This window comes from Pelophylax lessonae (genome assembly GCF_965119305.1).
Source record: "Pelophylax lessonae genome assembly, chromosome: 1".
NCBI classification, from domain to species: Eukaryota; Metazoa; Chordata; class Amphibia; order Anura; family Ranidae; genus Pelophylax; species Pelophylax lessonae.
Window position 1 is genome coordinate 320,112,885 of NC_138768.1, and position 20,092 is coordinate 320,132,976.

General features: G+C 43.8%; 1 protein-coding gene across 1 annotated transcript in view; it reads left to right on the forward strand.

The window, feature by feature from the left end:
- The first annotated feature begins 611 nt into the window (after positions 1–611).
- Positions 612–20,092, forward strand: part of LOC309544415 (ubiquitin carboxyl-terminal hydrolase CYLD-like) — a 126,051-nt gene continuing 106,570 nt past the window's right edge. Inside the window, exons 1-3 of the mRNA XM_082243326.1 lie at positions 612–798; positions 8,003–8,500; positions 10,843–11,236. Coding sequence (XP_082099452.1) covers positions 8,048–8,500; positions 10,843–11,236 — 847 coding nt within the window. The 5' untranslated portion in view covers positions 612–798; positions 8,003–8,047. The remainder of the gene's footprint in view (positions 799–8,002; positions 8,501–10,842; positions 11,237–20,092) is intronic.

Here is a 20,092-nt window from a genome sequence, read left to right on the forward strand (position 1 = left end):
TTTTTTTTTTTTTTTTTTTAGCAAAGAAAGCTGAAAATTGGCCTGGGCAGGAAGGGGGTGAAAGTTCCCTGTATTGAAGTAGTAAAAAAATTGCATTTGAAGAATAGCACCCATATTCAAAAAACCTGGATATTCAATTATCAGTGGATGACGGGCGCAATGCTCTGCCTCCTGCAGACTATTCTTTGGGGAAAAAAGATACAAAAGCCACAGACAAAACATTTTATACATATTATTTAGGTAAAATGTTGCTTTCCAAGATAAGCTGATACATTTCAATGAAAGAAAAGGATTTGTATCGATTATTGCAGGTAATATGGTGAAGCACTGAGAGGAAGAACACGGCTTCCCATCGGCCTACCTACAGCACAGCTGTCCCCTCAGAAACGAGTGCTGAACAGGTAGTCCGCACAGCCCCGCCTTCCACACATCAGGAACTCTGCACGGCCCCGCCCACAGCTACATCCGCTTCTTTTATCTTGGCTCCCTGAATGGGATTTTCCGCTCCCCGCCCACCACTGCTCTCTGCTTTTTTCTTACTGGCTCGTACAGCGCTTTCTTTCCGCTGATTGGCTGACGTTGCAGCTTACTCTTCTCCTCGTACACTTCCTCCTTGTAAATTCCCTAAGTTGACTGAAGTGATAGAAGTGACTTCATGGCTGCGTAGAGAAGACCTATCACCTAGGAAAGCCCTATAGCTATGGGGAAAGTCCAGAGTGAAGTAGCTGGTTAGTTAGTGTGCCTTACCTCTGGCAGCAGATGCACTGATGGACTCCACGAGAGCAGAGGCAGCGACACGTGAGTACTCCTCATCACTGGGTTTAAGGGGGTACACAGGGGGCTTGTTCACTCTTAGCAACCAATAGGAATGCAGGAAAGTAACCTTAGGGCTGCTGATTTCTAGGGATCTGTATAACAAGCCATTTAGTTCCTTTTAATAGGCACTCCCAGTACTGATCAGCTGTACTATTTATGATTGCTTCATTGCTGTGCTCAGGATAAAAATTACTAGATGGCATAAGAAAATAAATTTATATATATATATATATATATATATATATATATATATATATATATATATATATATATATATATATAGTTTTATGATTGCCAGCAAGGGGTTGAACAGCTTAATAATAACCACTTAAGAAATAGTAATAGAAATAAGCAGGACAGGTCCTCTTTAATGTGAGATCTGGGGTCAAAAAGACCTCAGATCTCACATCTACACTAAAAAGAAAAAAAAAAAAAAACATTTTTTTTCATCATGAAAAAAATGGGACCTTTAAGGCTGTTGGGAGGAAGCGAAGTATGATGTCGCTCTGGTCCTCCAAGGCCATAGAGTTGGGTGGGGGCCAGCTTGCCCTCACTCGACTTCCTGCCTAGAGGGGGAGAGGACTGGATAATTTTCCCTGCTACTGATGGCTCTGGTAAGCAGGGAAAACGACTGGGAGGCATCAGGGGGGAGACACCTCTCCCGCCACCTATAAAAGTGATCACCCACCGTTTAAAAAAATACTGGGGTTATAGCAGTTATCTGCTGCCATAATCCCGGTACTTAACTTCAAAGTAACATAAATACATGATGGGCGGTCCGTAAGTGGTTAAAAGGTTGAAGGTCCGCTCTAATCAGGGTGTTCACCAGCGTGCCCCTAACCAATCACCGCAGCAAACCAATGAAAAGTCCCCAAATCTGCGCCCACATGAGTCACCAGATCCCCAATCTTCTACACTGCAGATTTGGAGGTGGGGGGCAATGCTATGTCTCTGTGTCCCAATTGCACTCTTGTGTTGTCCCCATGCAGCATGGATGTTTGTTGAGGACTAGTGATGGGTTCAGGCATGTTTGAGATTGTAGTTCCAGTCCACCTGAGCAATCGTGCCAGAAAGCCAGCACTGCACACCATCAATCATAGGCAGTGAGGCATTTCCCGTCCCGCAACTGCACATACACATGCCCTGACTAGGCTGCTCATGATTGGCGGTGTGCAGTGTCGGCTTCCTGGCGGGATTGCTCAGGTGGGTTGGGACTAGGATCTGACACGCCTGAGCCCATCCCTCTTGAGGACTAGTGATGGGCTCTGGCATGTTCGGGAACGTATTCCCAACCCACTTGAGCAATCCCGCCAGGAAGCCATCACTGCACACTGCCAATTATAGGTAGTGAGGCATTTCCCGGTCTGTGCAGCTGCGGCCCGGGACATGCCTCACTGCCTATGATTGATGGTGTGTAGAGTCAGCTTCCTGGTGGGATTGCTCAGGTGGGTTGGGACTACGTTTATTACCATGCCTGAGCCCATCACTATTGAGGACTATAAAGAACCATGCGGGTGTTCTTTTAGATTACCGATACCCATCAGATTTTGTAACGGAAGGAACGTCCTAACAAAAAATACTTACTGCGCTATGCGTTCCATTATGGGTAGCGGTAATCTGATAGAATACCCATGCGGACATGTTATTGCACCCAGCTACGTCTTTCATTTCACAGTAATTTTAGCAATAAAGTGAGCGGATATAAGTATATTCACATCCGTGATGAAGTTTTGATGTTACATTTTGAAAGAGGCCAGCAGTAGGAAGAATGTTGGTACACCCCGCACTGCTCAGCGCTAAACCTTTAGGCTTTCTAAATTAAACATCCAAACAGCAGCATATATCAAGATACAGTATCTCACAAAAGTGTGTGCACCCCTCACATTTTTGTAAATATTTTATTATATCTTTTCATGTGACAACACTGAAGAAATGACACTTTGCTACAATGTAAAGTAGTGAGTGTACAGCTTGTATAACAGTGTCAATTTGCTGTCCCCTCAAAATAACTCAACACACAGCCATTATTGTCTAAACCGCTGGCAACAAGAGTGAGTATACCCCTAAGTGACAATGTCCAAATTGGGCCCAAAGTGTCAAAATTTTGTGTGGCCACTATTATTTTCTAGCACTGCCTTATCCCTCTTTTGCATGGAGTTCATCAGAGCTTCACAGGTTGCCACTGGAGTCCTCTTCCACTCCTCCATGAGGACATCATGAAGCTGGTGGATGCTAAGAGACCTTGAGCTCCTCCACCTTCCTTTTGAGGATGCTCCACAGATGCTCAATAGGGTTTAGGTCTGGAGACATGTTTGGCCAGTCCATCACCTTTACCTTCAGCTTCTTTAGCAAGGCAGTGGTCATCTTGGAGGTGTGTTTGGGGTCGTTATCATGTTGGAATACTGCCCTTCGGTCCAGTCTCTGAAGGGAGGGGATCATGCTCTGCTTCAGTATGTCACAGTACATGTTGGCATTCAAGGTTCCTTTAATGAACTGTAGCTCCCCAGTGCCGGCAGAACTCATGCAGCCCCAGACCATGACACTCCCACCACAATGCTTGACTGTATGCAAGACACACTTGTCTTTGTACTCCTCACCTGGTTGCCACCCCACACGCTTGAAACCATCTGAACCAAATAGGTTTATCTTGGTCTCATCAGACCACAGGACATGGTTCCAGTAATCCATGTCCTTAGTATGTTTGTCTTCAGAAAACTGTTTGTGGGCTTTCTTGTGCATCATCTTTAGAAGAGGCTTCCTTCTGGGATGACAGCCATGCAGACCAATTTGATGCAGTGTGCGGGGTATGGTCTGAGCACTGACAGGCTAACCCCCCACCACTTCAACCTCTGCAGCAATGTTGGCAGCACTCATACGTCTGTTTCCCAAAGACAACCTCTGGATATTACACTGAGCATGTGCACTCCACTCCATTGGTCGATCATGACGAGGCCTGTTCTGAGTGGAACCTGTCCTGTTAAACCGCTGTATGGTCTTGGCCACCATGCTTCAGCTCAGTTTCAGGGTCTTGTCAATCTTTTTTATGTGGAGCAAAAATTCATTTTTTTCAGATCCTCAGAGAGTTCTTTGCCATGAGGTGCCATGTTGAACTTCTAGTGACCAGTATGAGAGATTGAGAGCGATAACACCAAATTTAACACACCTGCTCCCCATTCACATCTGAGACCTTGTAACACTAACAAGTCACATGACACCGGGGAGGGAAAATGGCTAATTGAGGCCAATTTGGACATTTTCACTTAGGGGTGTACTCACTTTTGTTGCCAGCGGTTTAGACATTAATGGCTGTGTGTTGAGTTATTTTGAGGGGACAGCAAATTTACACTGTTATACAAGCTATACACTTTACATTGTAGAAATGTGTTATTTTTCAGTGTTGTCATATGAAAAGATATAAGAAAATATTTACAAAAAATGTGAGGGGTGTACTCACTTTTTGTGTGATACTGTATGTTTCTTGCTAAAGAACATTATTTTTATCAAGTTGTTATGGTTGAAGTTCTACTTTAAGCTGTATCCTTGAAAATCCTGTATGTCTTCTACCTATCCTCGCATAGTGGCAAGGCCTAGTCTACTAAAACAAAAGCCTTGGGGAGAGCCTAGTAACAAGTCATGTGACCAGCCTCTTCTCCAATCACGGAGTTCTCTGCTGCACTGGGCAAGGAAAACTCAGTTGCATACTGCAGGCTCCATATAATGGTCTGCATTTTATGGATGATCCACAAAGTCAGGAGAGCTTGGTCACTTGTCCTCATGAATGAACTGTAAAATGCAGCCTATGCGCAATATATAGCGGATAGTGATATCTGTTCTTCATTATAGATAGGACTCTTATTCAGATGACATGACCTCCATCTCCAATCTGATTATTAAGGCAAGGCTCGCTCAATCAACATAGTATCCAGTACCCAAGACTTCTGAATGGCCCACAGCCTGTGTATATATATATATATATATAGGTAATGGTATTTGTGAGTTGAAGCCATGACCACTCTCGGAACCCACTAGAGCATTACCAACACATCTTGGAACATAGAAGGGAGATTACACAGTATAAAATTATGTGTCAAATCGTTTCAGTTCTTCGTTCTCCCCAAAATTCTGGCCAGAGGTGATCCTTTAAAACTCAGAATGAATATACCTATAAGGACAAGGAATAAACAAAAGTGAACCACCCGCGCTTATCAACAAAAAATTCCCAAATTATTTCACAAAATGAAATATATAGTGTAATATATAAACAAGTAATGAAGGAAGCAGCTATTACCATAAAATTTGCTCACCATGATGTACAAAAATGCATTAATACATCTATTCCCTCAATAGTGCAGTGCTACCATAAAATTTAGATCAATAAGAACATACTGTATATATACATAAATAATAAACAACTCAGAAAAATATATGCTAGAGTATAGCAATAGTCAACTTTAAATAAAATGATCAAAAAGACCATATAATAAAATACAGTAGAAGTCCCTCACACCATCCAGTGAATGTGCAGTCCCAGACGATTATGTAAATCTCTTCTCAAAAGATGATCTTCACCTTAAAACACATCACAGTGCCCTTCATCTCACCTCATGGGTGTCCTTTCACCTTCTCCGCAGGACCTCACTGTGCTAAAGGAGGTCAAATGCTTTTTATTAACACAGGGACACTGTTCTACTAGATATCGCCACACATCCCGATCATCAAATCCTCAGTTCCACGGATAACATATTGGATGCAAAGAGAAGACCAAATAGTGTAGATTGCTCATCCAGTTTTAATACATAGTTTAAAAAAATCACTCACATTCCCGAAGAAGACATAAAGCATATCTTAAAGCACTACTGCATATAGCGTCCAAGCTCCGCCCAGCGTGATGACATCACCGCCCACTTGACTGTTTGTGCCAAATCTGCTGTCAATAAAATGCAGTGAGGAGGAAGTGGGGACGGGGGCTAAGCCTCGCTGTACATCTATGAAATGTGGCTCCATAGACACACACACAGCTCGGGAGCGAGTACATGCTGTGTACCCCCATACCATGTGGCTTGGTAGGGGGGCACATGAGGAAGAGGAGGGGCCAAGATTGCTGGCGGGGGACCCCAGAAGAGGAGGTTCGGGCTGCTCTGTGCAATACTTTTGCAAAAAGTAGTTGAGTATAACATGTTTATTTTTTTAATAAAGAAAAATGCTGCCTTTAGTATCCCTTTAAGCAGTGGCGGCTGGTGCTCAAAATTTTTGGGGGGGGGCGCAAAAAGAAAAATGTAATAGGTATTGCTTCGCGTCAAAAAACACAGTAAAAAATTGCGTGACTTTGAAGTCATGGTACAGGCATGGCACAGGTGATGGTATAGGCATGGCATAGGTGATGGTACAGCCATGGCATAGGTGATGGTACAGCCATGGCACAGGTGATGGTACAGGAGATGGTATAGGCATGGCACAGATATGGTATAGGCATGGCACAGATATGGTATAGGCATGTCACAGGTCATGGTACAGGAGATGGTATATGCCCCCTTTCAATGCAGAGACCAGCGTACATGCCCCCATTCAATGCAGAGACCAGCGTACATGCCCCCATTCAATGCAGAGACCAGCGTACATGCCCCCTGTCAATGCAGAGACCAGCGTACATGCCCCCTTTCAATGCAGAGACCAGCATGCGTGCCCCCTTTAATGCAGAGATCAGCGTGCGTGCTCCCTTCAATGCAATGAACATTGTGCTGTGCCCCCTTCAATGCAATGAACACTGTGCTATGCCCCCTTCAATGCAATGAACACTGTTCCGTGCCCCCATCAATGCAGAGTTCAGCGTGCAAGCCCCTTTCAATGCAGAGCACCACAGCATTGTCCCCAATCACTGCAGAGTGCCACAGCATTGTCCCCAATCACTGCAGAGCGCCACAGCATTGTCCCCCAATGATTGCAGAGTGCCCACAGCATTGTCCCCCAATGATTGCAGAGTGCCCACAGCATTGTCCCCCAATGATTGCAGAGTGCCACAGCATTGTCCCCCAATCAATGCAGAGACCAGCGTGCGTGCTCCCTTCAATCCAATGCACTTACCTGGCGGCGGCTCGGCTCCCGGCGGCGGCTTCTCCCCTCCTCGATACTTCATCCTCTTTTGTGGTGGCGGGAAGGTGAGTGGCTTCTCCCTCGTCTCGGCCTCTCCTCTTCTCTGCGGCGGGAAACGGCGGGAAGGTGAGCGGCGGTGACAGTGAGTGACTGACGCATGCACCGGCACCGCCCCCATTGCGACATCAGCGATCGGATGTCCTGGATGATGATTGGTCCAGGCTGGAGACTGGACCAATCACAGCCAGGATATCACGAAGGTGGGGGTGGCTAAGCGCTCTTTCCTGTGCCCAGGTTACGCCCTCAGAAGGCAGCCAATCGGCGCCTCTTCTGGGTCGTAAACCCCACCCCCCCTTTAGCCACCACATAGGCCGGCGAACCGATTTTTTTTTTTTCACAACTTTATTGTTCTTTTTGTCATTTTCTTTTTTTCCTTTTTTTTTTTTAGGGGGGGGGGGGCGGCGCCCTGGCGCCCCCTATGCACGGCCACCACTGCCTTTAAGGTATTGGCTCCAGGCCTCCAGCCAATTACCTGGATCTCAAGTCACTTGTTACTACTGCCTAAAAAGGATCAGAGTGCTATAATGGGATGCTTAGTTGTAAAGGGAGATCCTGTCATTCTGTGTAACAGTCACACAAGATCCTGTTGTACTGTTCTGTCTGTCTAGTGCTGATAACAAAATATATAGGAACTGCTGCCAGGATCAATGAACAGGCAGTCTGACTTCTCATTCTCTCTAGGACCAAGCAATACTCAAGGTACTGGGGAAGAGAGAATAGAAATGGTAAAATAAGGAGCAAAAAAAGAAAGGGAAATTGGAGGCAAGAAGAAAAAGGGAGAGCAGATAAGGATAGGAAGTGCTTAATTAAGACTGGCAGTTGGCACCTGATTACTATAGGTGGGGTGGCCAAGGGGGCGCTGGGTTTTTTAGGATCACCCCTTTCATTCAAGGCTTATGTCAGAGTTTCTTTTGAATAAAGATATTTGTTCCAGATCAGTATTATGTAGCATCGAAGCTTTTACATCAACATAACAGCCAGACAGTTGCTTGTGCTTGTAATACAGCAGATGTTTTCCCCCCTTTTCTCTTTCCAGGTTTGTGAACCTTCACATTGAATGTAATCAATAATCAAAACTACAATGTCATCTCCAAGATTTTTCATCGCAGCCCGGGACTTTTCATCACTTCTCCAGTCTTCCGATGGCACACTTGAGAGGGTGGAGAGAGGGAGCCTGCTAACAATAGCTGGAAATTTACCTTCTAATCCCATAAGGAAGGACAGTGTCCTTTATCATCCAGCGACACTTTGGCTTAGGGTTCATGAATCCAAAAAGGTGGTTGCTGTAAACTCAGAGTCAGTACATGAAGTTGAACAGTTTATTTGGAGCATGTTATTGGCAGTTACTGATACAGAGGAGCGTCTTGTATTTTTTCGGGACCGCAGTAGGTTGAAGGAAGTTATAAATCTAAGCACTGGAGACTACGTACGTGTTCAGGTTATTTCATCCAGTGGACGCAAGGAGAGGGGTGTTTTGCGGTACAAAGGATCTGTCAATCACAAACAAGAAATTCTTTTTGGAGTGCAGCTATTGGTAAGATCTATGTAGATATTCACATTTTGTACATGAATGTGACTCTGAGATCACTAACCTATGCAGTCAATCAACACATCATCTACCATCTTGACTACTGGAAGTTTGTGAAAAGGCTTACAGCTTACTAAGTTAGCAACTCTAGGGCACATAACAAATAAAGTGGCCAGACTTAATTGTCCATCGCTTTTCCTAAATTTCAGCAATCATAAGTCCCAGTAATCTTAAAGTGGTGGTAAACCCTCACAAATACCCAGTGAATTGACTAGCTTCAGATGATACACAGAAATTAGACAAATCCTCCTAAAGAAGTTGTACGTGTTTATCTGCAGTATTTTCTTCTCTACATCCATTCAAAGTCCAGAATTTATAAATCTTGCCTGAGATGTCAGAAAAAAGGGGACGGAGAGCTGAAATGACACTCTGCAGAGCTCAGTAAGGGGAGGTTTGAGAGCTGATTGGAGGGAAGGGACACATCCCCTCCACTGTCACCTTTTTCTTTGTGTCAGGAAAGCTTGTCAGCAACAGACAAAAGACACTTAGGGGTTGATTAACTAAAAATGTGAGATTGCAAAATCTAGTGCAGCGGTTCATGGTAGCCAATCTTCTAAATTCAGATTGTTCAGGTAAGCTTTGAAAAAAAAAAAAAACCTGGAAGCTGTGCAGAGCGGCACCAGATTTTGCACTGTCAAGATTTAGTAAATCAACTCCTTAGTGCTCTGGATAGAGACAAGTGCACACTATAGAGCAGGAGTCTCCAAACTTTCTAAACAAATGGCCAGTTTACTGTCCAGACTTTAGGGGGGCTGGACTGTGGCCATTGGGAGTAGAGATTGTCCTGGCATCAGTGGGTGTTAATGCATCTTTGGCATTGAGGGGGGGGGGGGGGATAATGCGCCATCCCTGGTGCCAGGGGGAGAAATAGTGCCCCATCGTTGGTGTCAGTGGGAGAAATGGTACCCCATCGTTGGTGTCAGTGGGAGAAATGGTACCCCATCATTGGTGTCAGTGGGAGAAATAGTACCCCATCATTGGTGTCAGTGGGAGAAATGGTACTCCATCATTGGTGTCAGTGGGAGAAATGGTACCCCATCATTGGTGTCAGTGGGAGAAATAGTGCCCCATCATTGGTGTCAGTGGGAGAAATAGTGCCCCATCATTTGTGTCAGTGGGAGAAATGGTACCCCATCTTTGGTGTCAGTGGGAGAAATGGTACCCCATCATTGGTGTCAGTGGGAGAAATAGTACCCCATCATTGGTGTCAGTGGGAGAAATGGTACCCCATCATTGGTGTCAGTGGGAGAAATAGTGGCCCATCATTGGTATCAGTAGGAGAAATAGTGCCCCATCGTTGGTGTCAGTGGGAGAAATGGTACCCCATCGTTGGTGTCAGTGGGAGAAATGGTACCCCATCATTGGTATCAGTGGGAGAAATAGTGCCCATCGTTGGTGTCAGTGGGAGAAATGGTGCCCCATCATTGGTATCAGTGGGAGAAATAGTGCCCATCGTTGGTGTCAGTGGGAGAAATGGTACCCCATCATTGGTGTCAGTGGGAGAAATGGTACCCCATCATTGGTGTCAGTGGGAGAAATAGTGCCCCATCGTTGGTGTCAGTGGGAGAAATAGTGCCCCATCGTTGGTGTCAGTGGGAGAAATGGTACCCCATCGTTGGTGTCAGTGGGAGAAATGGTACCCCATCATTGGTATCAGTGGGAGAAATAGTGCCCATTGTTGGTGTCAGTGGGAGAAATGGTGCCCCATCATTGCTGTCAGTTTGAGGAATAGTGCCCCATCATTGGCATCAATGGGAGAAACGGTGCCCCACTGTTGATGTCAGTAGTAGAAATTATGCCCTATTGTTGGTGTCAGTGGGAGGAATAGTGTCTTTTATAAGTGGAAGGAAAAGTGCCCCAAGGGCTGGATAAAGGCAAGCAAAGGGCCGCAGTTTGGAGACCACTGTTTTGGAGAGATATGCTTTGCTCATATTCCATGTCTGAGGTTTACAGCCACTTTAAAATATTTATTCTAGGCTGGTAGCCTTCACTTACTATACAAGGCCTTGTTAATGATGCATATGCCTTGGAGTCTTCCTTTCTTCTTCTACTTCAATGTGTTCTATTAAATGTACATGTGAATGGTCACCCTTATTTATTAAAACCTCTCATTCTCACAACCAAGACCTCTGTCCCAAATATTAGCTCTGGAACACTCACGCTCATGCTATAACACTTTCTCCAGTCACCTGTCACCCTAGTCAGTTCACATTTTTTTTCCTCTGTGACGTATGTGACCTCATGTGTAAGCCAGTTGTTTATTATGTTCTTCTGTTGTCCATTCACAGGGATCTGCAGAAGGAAAGGGCTTCACTGATGGCACATTCCGTGGACACAGGTTTTTTCTCTGTGATGAGAATTGCGGAGTCTTTGTTCCAGGAAGTAGGCTGGAGCGGGATTGGGGAAAATACCCAGTTCGGAAACAGGGTGACATAGATGACAAACCTTCAGGAGAGCAAGACGAATTAGTACACAGACACAGAAACCACCAGAAGCCACTGACGTTTTTGCCACGGGGAGTTAAGCACCAGAGCCCACCAAGATCTGTAGAGAAAACCCGGGAGGGTCAGAGAGCTGATGAGAAGGACAGAGAAGGACCAAAAGCCAGTGAAAATAAACATGAGGCTCCAAGAGTTGTTGAAAAAGACAGAGAGATGCCTAGGGGTGGTGAAAAAGACAAAGGTAATTTTTTATATATATATATACTGCATATACTCATAGTATTTTCTTTGTGGATTTTTCTGGTTTAGGAGTTCCAATTCACTACTTCAGCTCCAGAAGATTAACCCCCCTTCTCCATTTTTTGCGATAACAGCACTGCGTTATTTTACCTGACAATTGCGGGGGACAATCGGACACTAACTGACACTTTTTGGGGACCAGTGTTGCTAATACAGTGATCAGTGCTAAAAAAAATATGCACTGTAATTAAGACTCTGGCTGCTTTGCAGAGACACAGGATCCATGCTTTCCCTCCTGTCAGAACCGCGATCTGCCTTGTTTACATAGGCAGACCACCGTTCTTTGTCTCTGTAGGATGATCGGCGGATGTGTCAGTGGACAACGAGTCCGCTGTACCCGCTGGTCGGTTAACGGATAATTGACAGTGGGTGCGAACCGGCGGCGACTGGCATTCGCACTCGTTACCCGAAAGACCCGGATCACGTGTATATTTACGTGATCCAGCGCACAGCTGCCACCATGTAGCAGGAAAACTGCTATAGGGTAGTCAGCAAATAGTTAAACTGCAGCAAGATTATTGTTTTTTAATAAGGCCGCAAAGTGCATCAAGGGAGTGCTGACTGCAGTATCAAAAAGAACCAATCCCAAATCATCTCAGAATTTTTCTTTCGTTTTATTAATTGTATAGCTGTCAGTATACAAGGTGAAGCACACTTACAGCTCAGTACACCATTCATAGATGTCAGTGAGTGCCTGAGAACTTTTGAATGTGTGGGGAGCAATACATCATGGGACATGTAGTCCTGGACAGGAAAAGAATGCACGTGATTCTAAAGGCAGGCATTTTTTTACCTTGCTATAGGGGCACTCTATACTATACTTTGCAGCTTGCTATATGGGCACTCTGAAGGCAGGAGGAGCCAGAAGCGACAGTGAGGGACCCCAGAAGAGGAGGAACAGGCTGCTCTGTGCAAAACCACTGCGCAGAACAGTAAGTATGACAAGTCCTAGGTCCCTAGGAGAAGCATGGGCATCAATGATCAATTCAGAGGTAGGACTGAGAGTTTACACCTAGAGAATTAAGGGAGCAGTAGGGATTCATCAAATCCAGGGGTAGGTTATAGGTAGCCCAAGGTCTCCAAAGCTTCTCAAATTTATGTACTTTGTCCAATAGGACTAATGTGAAAGCTTTATATCCCCCCTCAACCCTTTATATAGCTTCATGCCTGACTCCCAGTGAAAATACCCTGTATATTCTACTTCTGGGTATATTTATTATTTACAGGCAGTCCCCAAGTTACGAATATCCGACTTGCATACAATTCATACTTACAAACGGAGGGAGACAAAAGGCAGTGAGAGAAAGTCTACCCAAGGAAGGAAAATTCACTCCTGTAAGAGTTATCATGGGAAAAAAGTGTCTCCACTGAAGCTTTATTACCAATCCTTGTTTCCATGACAACCCAAAATTTTCAAAATACAATTGTCACAGGGACAGAAAGTGAGGTGAAATCTTCTGAGCAGGGGCACAGACAGCAGAAAAAAATGTTACAGGGGCGTTAACCCTTCCCTATGCTATCCAAAAAGCGTATATACAAATTCCCGGAAGGGAACCCGGCAGTGAAGCCTTGCAGCTTCACAGCCGGTCCCCTACTGCGCATGTGCGAAGCGCATTCTGAATGGTGCAGCCGCGGCCGGAGGTGGAGGGGTCAGGCTTGTGACGTACGTCACCGCTGCCAAGTCCACTGGAAGTAGGGACAGTACCTGTCAACAAAAACAGGCACATGCTCCCCCCCCCCCCCCCCTCCAAAAGGTGCCAAATGTGGCATTGGAGGAGGGGAGCAAACAGATAAGCGGAAGTTTCACTTTAGGGTGGAACTCCGCTTTAAGAACAAACCTACAAAATCTTGTTTGTAACACAGACTGCTTGTACAGTGCCATGAAAAAATATTCATACCCCTTGAAATTTTACACATTTTGTCATGTTACAACCAAAAACATAAATATATTTTATGTGATAGACTAACGCAAAGTGGCACATGATTGTAAAGTGCAAGGAAAATGATAAGTGGTTTTCAATATTTTTTACAAATAACTATATGAAAAGTGTGATGTGTATTCAGCCCCGCTGAGTCAATACTTTGTAGAACCATCTTTCTCTGCAATTACAGCTGCAAGTCTTTTTGGAGATGTCTCTACCAGCTTTGCACATCTAGAGAGTGAAATTTGTGCCCATTCTTCTTTGCAAAAATAGCTCAAAATCTGCCAGGTTGGATGGAGAGTGTCTGTGAACAGCAATTTTCAAGTCACAGATTCTCAATTGGATTTAGATCTGGTCTGTGACTGGGCCATTCTAAAACATGAATAGGGTTTGATTTAAATACGGTAATTCCATTGTAGCTCTGGCTGTATGTTTTGGGTCGTTATCCTGCTAGAAGGTGAACCTCCACCCCAGTCAAGTCTTTTGCAGACTCAAACAGGTTTTCTGCTAAGATTGCCCTGTATTTGGCTCCATTCATCTTCTCATCAACTCTGATCATCTTCCCTGTCCCTGCTGAAGAGAAGCATTCCCACAACTTGATGCTGCCACCGCCATGTTTCATGGTGGGGATGGTGTGTTCAGGGTGATGTGCAGTGTTAGTTTCCACCACACAGTGTTTTGCTTTTAGGTCAAAAAGTAAAGTTTTGGTCTCATCACAGCTTAGACTGTCAATCATCTGATGTGTGCTGGAGCTCCACTCGCCATCATCCTAAGTGACTTGGAGTCCACATCCTGTCAGAAATGACTCATGCAGATAGCAGAGGTGCAAGGCTGCAGACAGAAGTCACACTCTGTGCTTTTGGTTGGGGAAAGTACACACTATAGAAAATATATGATTTGGTTATTGTTCATGTCAGAGGTTTACAACCACTTAAAGTGACACTAAACACACAAAGTTTTCATTTACATTTTCCCACTTCTCTTTCTCTGTAAGTGGATGATGGCACTGTAATTTGAATAAAAAAACAAACAAACATATAAGTACCTTTTTCCTAATCCATATACAGTGCCTTGAAAAAATATTCATACCCCTGGACATTTTGTCATGTTACAACCAAAAACATAAATGTATTTTATTATGATTTTATGTAATAGACCAACACAAAGTGGCACATAATTGCGAAGTGGAAGGAAAATGATAAATGGTTTTCCAAATTTTTACAAATAAATATGTGAAAAGTGTGGCGTGCAATTGTATTCAGCCCCCTTTACTCTCATACCCCTAACTAAAATTTAGTGGAACCAATTCAGAAGTCACCTAATTAGTAATTAAAGTCCACCTGTGTGTAATTTAATCTCTGCATAAATACATCTGTTCTGTGAATCCCTCAGAGATTTGTTAGAGAACCTCAGTGAACAAACAGCGTCATGAAGGCCAAGGAACACACCTGACAGGTCAGGGATAAAGTTATGGAGAAGTTTAAAGCAGGGTTAGCTTATAAAAAAAAAAAAAAAAATACCCAAGCTTTGAACATCTCAAGGAGCACTGTTCAATTCCTCATCCAAAAATGGAAAGAGTATGGCACCACTGTAAACAGTTGTGCACTCCACAAAGCTGGCCTTTATAGGAAATAGGGGCAAGAAGAAAGCCATTGTTGAAAGAAAGCCATAAGAAGTCCTGTTTGCAGTTTGCAAGAAGCCATGTGGGGGACACAGCAGGGGAGACCAAAATTGAACTTTTTGACCTAAAAACAAAACGCTATGTGTGGCAGAAAACTAACACTGCACATCACCCTGAACACACCATCCCCACCATGAAACATGGTGGTGACAGCATCATGTTGTGGGGATGCTTTTCTTCAGCACGGACAGGGAAGCTGGTCAGAGTTTATGCGAAGATGAATGGAGCCAAATATAGGGTAATCTCAGAAGAAAACCTACTAGAGTCTGCAAAAGTCTTGAGACTGGGGGCAGAAATTCACCTTTCAGCAGGACAATGATCCTAAACATACAGCCAGAGCTACAATGGAATGGTTTAGATTAAAGCATATTCATGTGTTAGAATGGCCCAGTCAAAGTCCAGACCTAAATCCAATTGAGAATCTGTGGCAGGACTTGAAAATTGCTGTTTACAGACGCTCTACATCCAATCTGACAGAGCTTGAGCTATTTTGCAAAGAATAATTGGCAAAAAATGTCACTCTCTAGATGTGCAAAGCTGGTAAAGACCTACTCCAAAAGACAATAGAAATGCATGCCACAATTTTCAGATATTTATTTGTAAAATAATTTTAAAAAATATTTATCATTTTCCTTCCACTTCATAACAGCCTTTGGGATACAGCATAAAAATAATAAAATCAATAAATTGTAATAAATTGTCATACAAATATACATATGTTTGAAAACAGCCTGTGTCTTAGAATAACTGGGAGGTGAAGCCTCCATCAATCAAGATGTAATATCCCACCCCCATTGTGTTTAGCTGGTTAGTGGATATGGAGAAGGAGGGAGGGAGTGGGCTGTCATTTACCACTGTGTATACGCTCACATGTGTGACTCTGTAGTCACATGGGCTGTTTAGATGTGATAGGGAGGAAATTCTCAGCATAGAAACTCACTGAAAACTGAGCATGTTCAGAGCTGCCAACACTGCTCTGCAAAACCTCCAACTGCAATGGGGATATAAACAGAAGCTGAAATAGAGAACAGCAGGATCAACCAGGTTTTTGTGGAATATGAAAAATGAATCCCATAGTGGCTGAACAGCATAAAATACAGAATTTATTGATCGTTTTTAATGGTGTGGGTTTAATGACACTTAAATACTGCTTGATATTCCCTAATACATTTTTGTCAGTAAAGACAGCCTGACACCTTGCAATGAACCTAGTCCTGAAGATATTCAACCCTATTTAGCACAAAAATGGTTTAGTTGCTAGACGAAGAAGATGATTCTGCAATTCAGACAAATAATTTCTTCTTTATTCTCAGGAAAAATGAAAACTCCTACTCCTAAAGAAAAAACAAAAAAAAAAAAAAAAAGTGATAGCAAAACACACATTTGGGATTGCCAAATTTTTGATAAATCTTGCTGAATGCCAGCCAGAAAAAAATTGCTTTGGTTATCTGTTGGCATCTTTTTCCGATGTGTGCTTGCAGCATGTTGCGCACACTTAAAAGTTTACTGTCATGTTTCCTTTTTGGTCTAGCTTTCCTGCAAACTCCCATCAATTATGTTTTGATCCTACCAGATGTGTTCCATTTGTGTCTCCTCCTTTTGATAAGGGGAAAATGCTAGCCCGATTATTCAGAAATAATGGCTGCATTGTCACCTGCTTGTTGGCTGTGTCTGCATGGACTACATTTCGATATGAGAACAGAGGTGGGATGGTTTGCAGGATCAGGGCTGGTAACACCCAATCACAAGTATCTTTTTTCATAGGGCACGGTGGGAATAGGATTAATAGTTTATTCTGCGGCCTGCACATTTTGTACTTGTAGGGCGAAAGATTTCTGGACATTGAACAGTGTGCTTTAGAGATATTCAGGCAAGTGAAAGGGTTTTTTTTTTTTTTTTTTTTTTATCAGAACTTGCTGTAAATTTCTTTATCCTTTCCCTTACCAAGGTCCTTTTCAAAAATCTTTGAGATTGATTATAGATGTACTTAAAGACATATTTATTATCTATAAGCAGTATTTTTAGTTCATCTTTAAGGTTGCAAATGTATTGTGACCTTTTATTGCTGCACAGACAGGCCTACAAAAGACCCATGTAAAAATAGAGTGCCCTAGGGCCGCTGCTTTTGTGTCCTGCTCATCAGCCCTCCACTAACATAAATATTCTCTAGCTGGCTGAGTAATACCGAGACTAAGGATAACATCATCCCTCATACTTGCATACTTAAAAATCCTTGTGACAATGTGGTAATCAGACATTGATTCACATAGCATGAATTATGCCCTGATTAGCATCATCTTCTCTGTATCCTGATTGTAATCTGAATTTTAAAATACATTCATTATCCACCTTTTTGTGTTTAAATAGTTACAAGAGCCAAAAACTGTGCTTGAAATAGAGAAATACATTAAAGAGTTGGTAGTATATACTGACGTAACACTGGCATTCTAGGAGGCAACACAAGGGACTAAGTAATGCCATTTGATTAGAAAGGTTGAACCATTTATTACCCAAGACAGATGTGGACACAAACTGACAGATGGAGTGAACTCACTACTATACCTTTTAGCCTAACTGTTTTAACCACTTGCCTACCGGGCACTTTCACCCCCTTCCTATCCAAGCCAATTTTCAGCTTTCAGTGCTTTTCAACGCTTTGAATGACAATTGCGCGGTCATGCTACACTGTACCCATATGACATTTTTATCATTTTTTCCACACAAATAGAGCTTTCTTTTGGTGGTATTTAATCATCTCTGGGTTTTTTTTTTTCTTACAAAGAAAAAAGACAGAATATTTTGAAAAAAAAAAGTTTTTCTTATTTTCTGCGAGTAAATTTTGGAAATAAATACATTTTTCTCCTTCACTGATGTGCGCTGATGAGGGGGCACTGATGAGGTGGCACTGATGAGGAGGCCCTAATATGCTGCACTGATGAGCACTGATAGGCAGCACTGATGAGCACTGATAGGCAGCACTGATGAGCACTGATAGGTGGCACTTCTGGGCACTGAGAGGTGGCACTGCTGGGCACTGAGAGGCGGCACTGACGGGCGGCACTGATAGGCACTGAGAGGCGGCACTGCTGGACACTGATGGGTGGCACTGATGGACACTGACGGGCGGCACTGATGGGCAGCACCATCAGTGCCCACCCTCAGTGCCCATAGTGCTGCCAGTCAGTGCTCATCAGTGCCTAGATGAGCAGGCACTGATGGGCAGACTGGCAGCACTATGGGCACTGATGGTGGGCACTTAGTGTATTTTATTTACCTTGTGTAATCAGGGCACTGGTGATCAGTGCCCTGATTACATTCCTCTGTGTCCCCGAACGGCTGATCGGCTCTGCTCCTTCCTCACATGCAGTCTCTGTGTGAGGAAGGAGAGCTGGCGATGAGAGATGATCTCATATGTTTACATATGAGATCATCTCTCATTGCATGGGCCGATCACGTGGTAAATGGCCGCTGTGATTGGCCATTTACCACGATCTGTGATTGGCTGTGTCCAAGGGACACGGCCGACACATATTTTCCCCGGGAGCGCGCGGGGAGCCTGTCTCTGGGAGGCCGTTTAAAGACGGCCTCCCGGAAATTCGAGTCCGCGCTGCAGCCTTACTTCGGCTATAGCGTGGATCTGAAGAAGTTAAGGATATCTTGCCAAAGGATGTGCTTATCCCCATATAACCAGGGATTTACAGAGTGGAGTTTATTTTATTTAACCACTTTGGCTTCGGAAGGTTTTACCCACTAATGACCAGGCCATTTTTTGCGATTCTGCACTGCATTATTTTAACGAAAAATTGCCCTGTCGTGCAATGCTGTACCCAAATACAATTGATGTCCTTTTTTTCTTCCACAAATAGAGCTTTCTTTTGGTGGTATTTGATCACCTCTGCGCTTTTTAGATTTTGCGCTATAAACAAAAAAAGAGCTACAATTCTGAAAAAAAAACACAATATTCTTTACTTTCTGCTATTAAAACATTCTCGATAACACATTTTAAAAATCACTTTTTTTTTTTTTTTTATCAGTTTAGGCCAATTTGTGTTCTACATATTTTTGGTAAAAAAAAATCCCAAAAAGCGTATTTTAATTGGTTTGCACAAAAGTTATAGCGTTTACAAACTACGGGATAGATTTTTGGGCTTTTTATTTATTTTTTTGTTTTTATTAATAATGGCAGCGATTTTTAGCAGGATTGCGGTGGACAGATCGGACCCCTAACTGACATTTTTGTCACTTATTGGGGACCAGTGACATTAAAGAGGAAGTAAACCCTCCTCGGGAAGTTGTACCTATAGGTAAGCCTTACCTATAGGTACTGTAAATATCTCCTAAACATGTACCGTTTAGGAGATATTTACCTTTAATGCAGCCAGTGACGTCACTGGCGCATGCGCTCTGAAGGAACGGCTGATCGTGCCGTTCCTTCAGAGCCCCGTGCCGTGACCGTCGGCTCCCGTGTGCGTGCGCGGGAGTGACGTCACCGCGGCTCCGGCCAATCAGATGGCTGGATGCCGCGATCCCGGAAGACGGGCGACTGAACATGTCGCTCGTCATACAGGTGAGTGAGCGGCATGGCGGGGGCTCGTTCTAAGGTAAGTATTTCATAATAAGCTAGTATGCGATGCATACTAGCTCATTATGTGTTTCTCTTGCAGGTTGTAAAAAAAAAAAATTGTAAACGAGTTTACAACCTCTTTAATACAGTAATCAGTGCTAAATAATATGCACTGTTACTGTATAAGTGACACTGGTAGGGAAGGGGTTAACACTGGGGGTGATCAAAGGGGTTATTGTATGCCTAACTGTGCTTACTGACTGTGGGGGGAAGGGCTCTGTGACAGGAACAGAGAGTTCAGGGTTTCAGCTTAGCTGAAACTCCTGATCTCTCTCTGCCTGTGTGACAGAAGACTCGCCTACTTTGTTTACATAAGCAGGAGGGTCTTCTGTCAGTTTCTCGGACGATCGCAGGAGGCCAGCGGTGATCGCCGCCACTCCTCCCGCAGGCTGCCTGATTAGACACAGCAGGAGCACGGCTGCGGCGGTGTGCGTGCGCCGCCGAGACTGCGTGCACTAAATGACGTAGTTCTACATGATTTTGCGCAGCCGAGCCGCCGTATATCTGCGTGGAGCGGTCGGCAAGTGGTTAAAGCACAAGTTCAGTTTTTTCTTGGAAAGAATGTGGTGT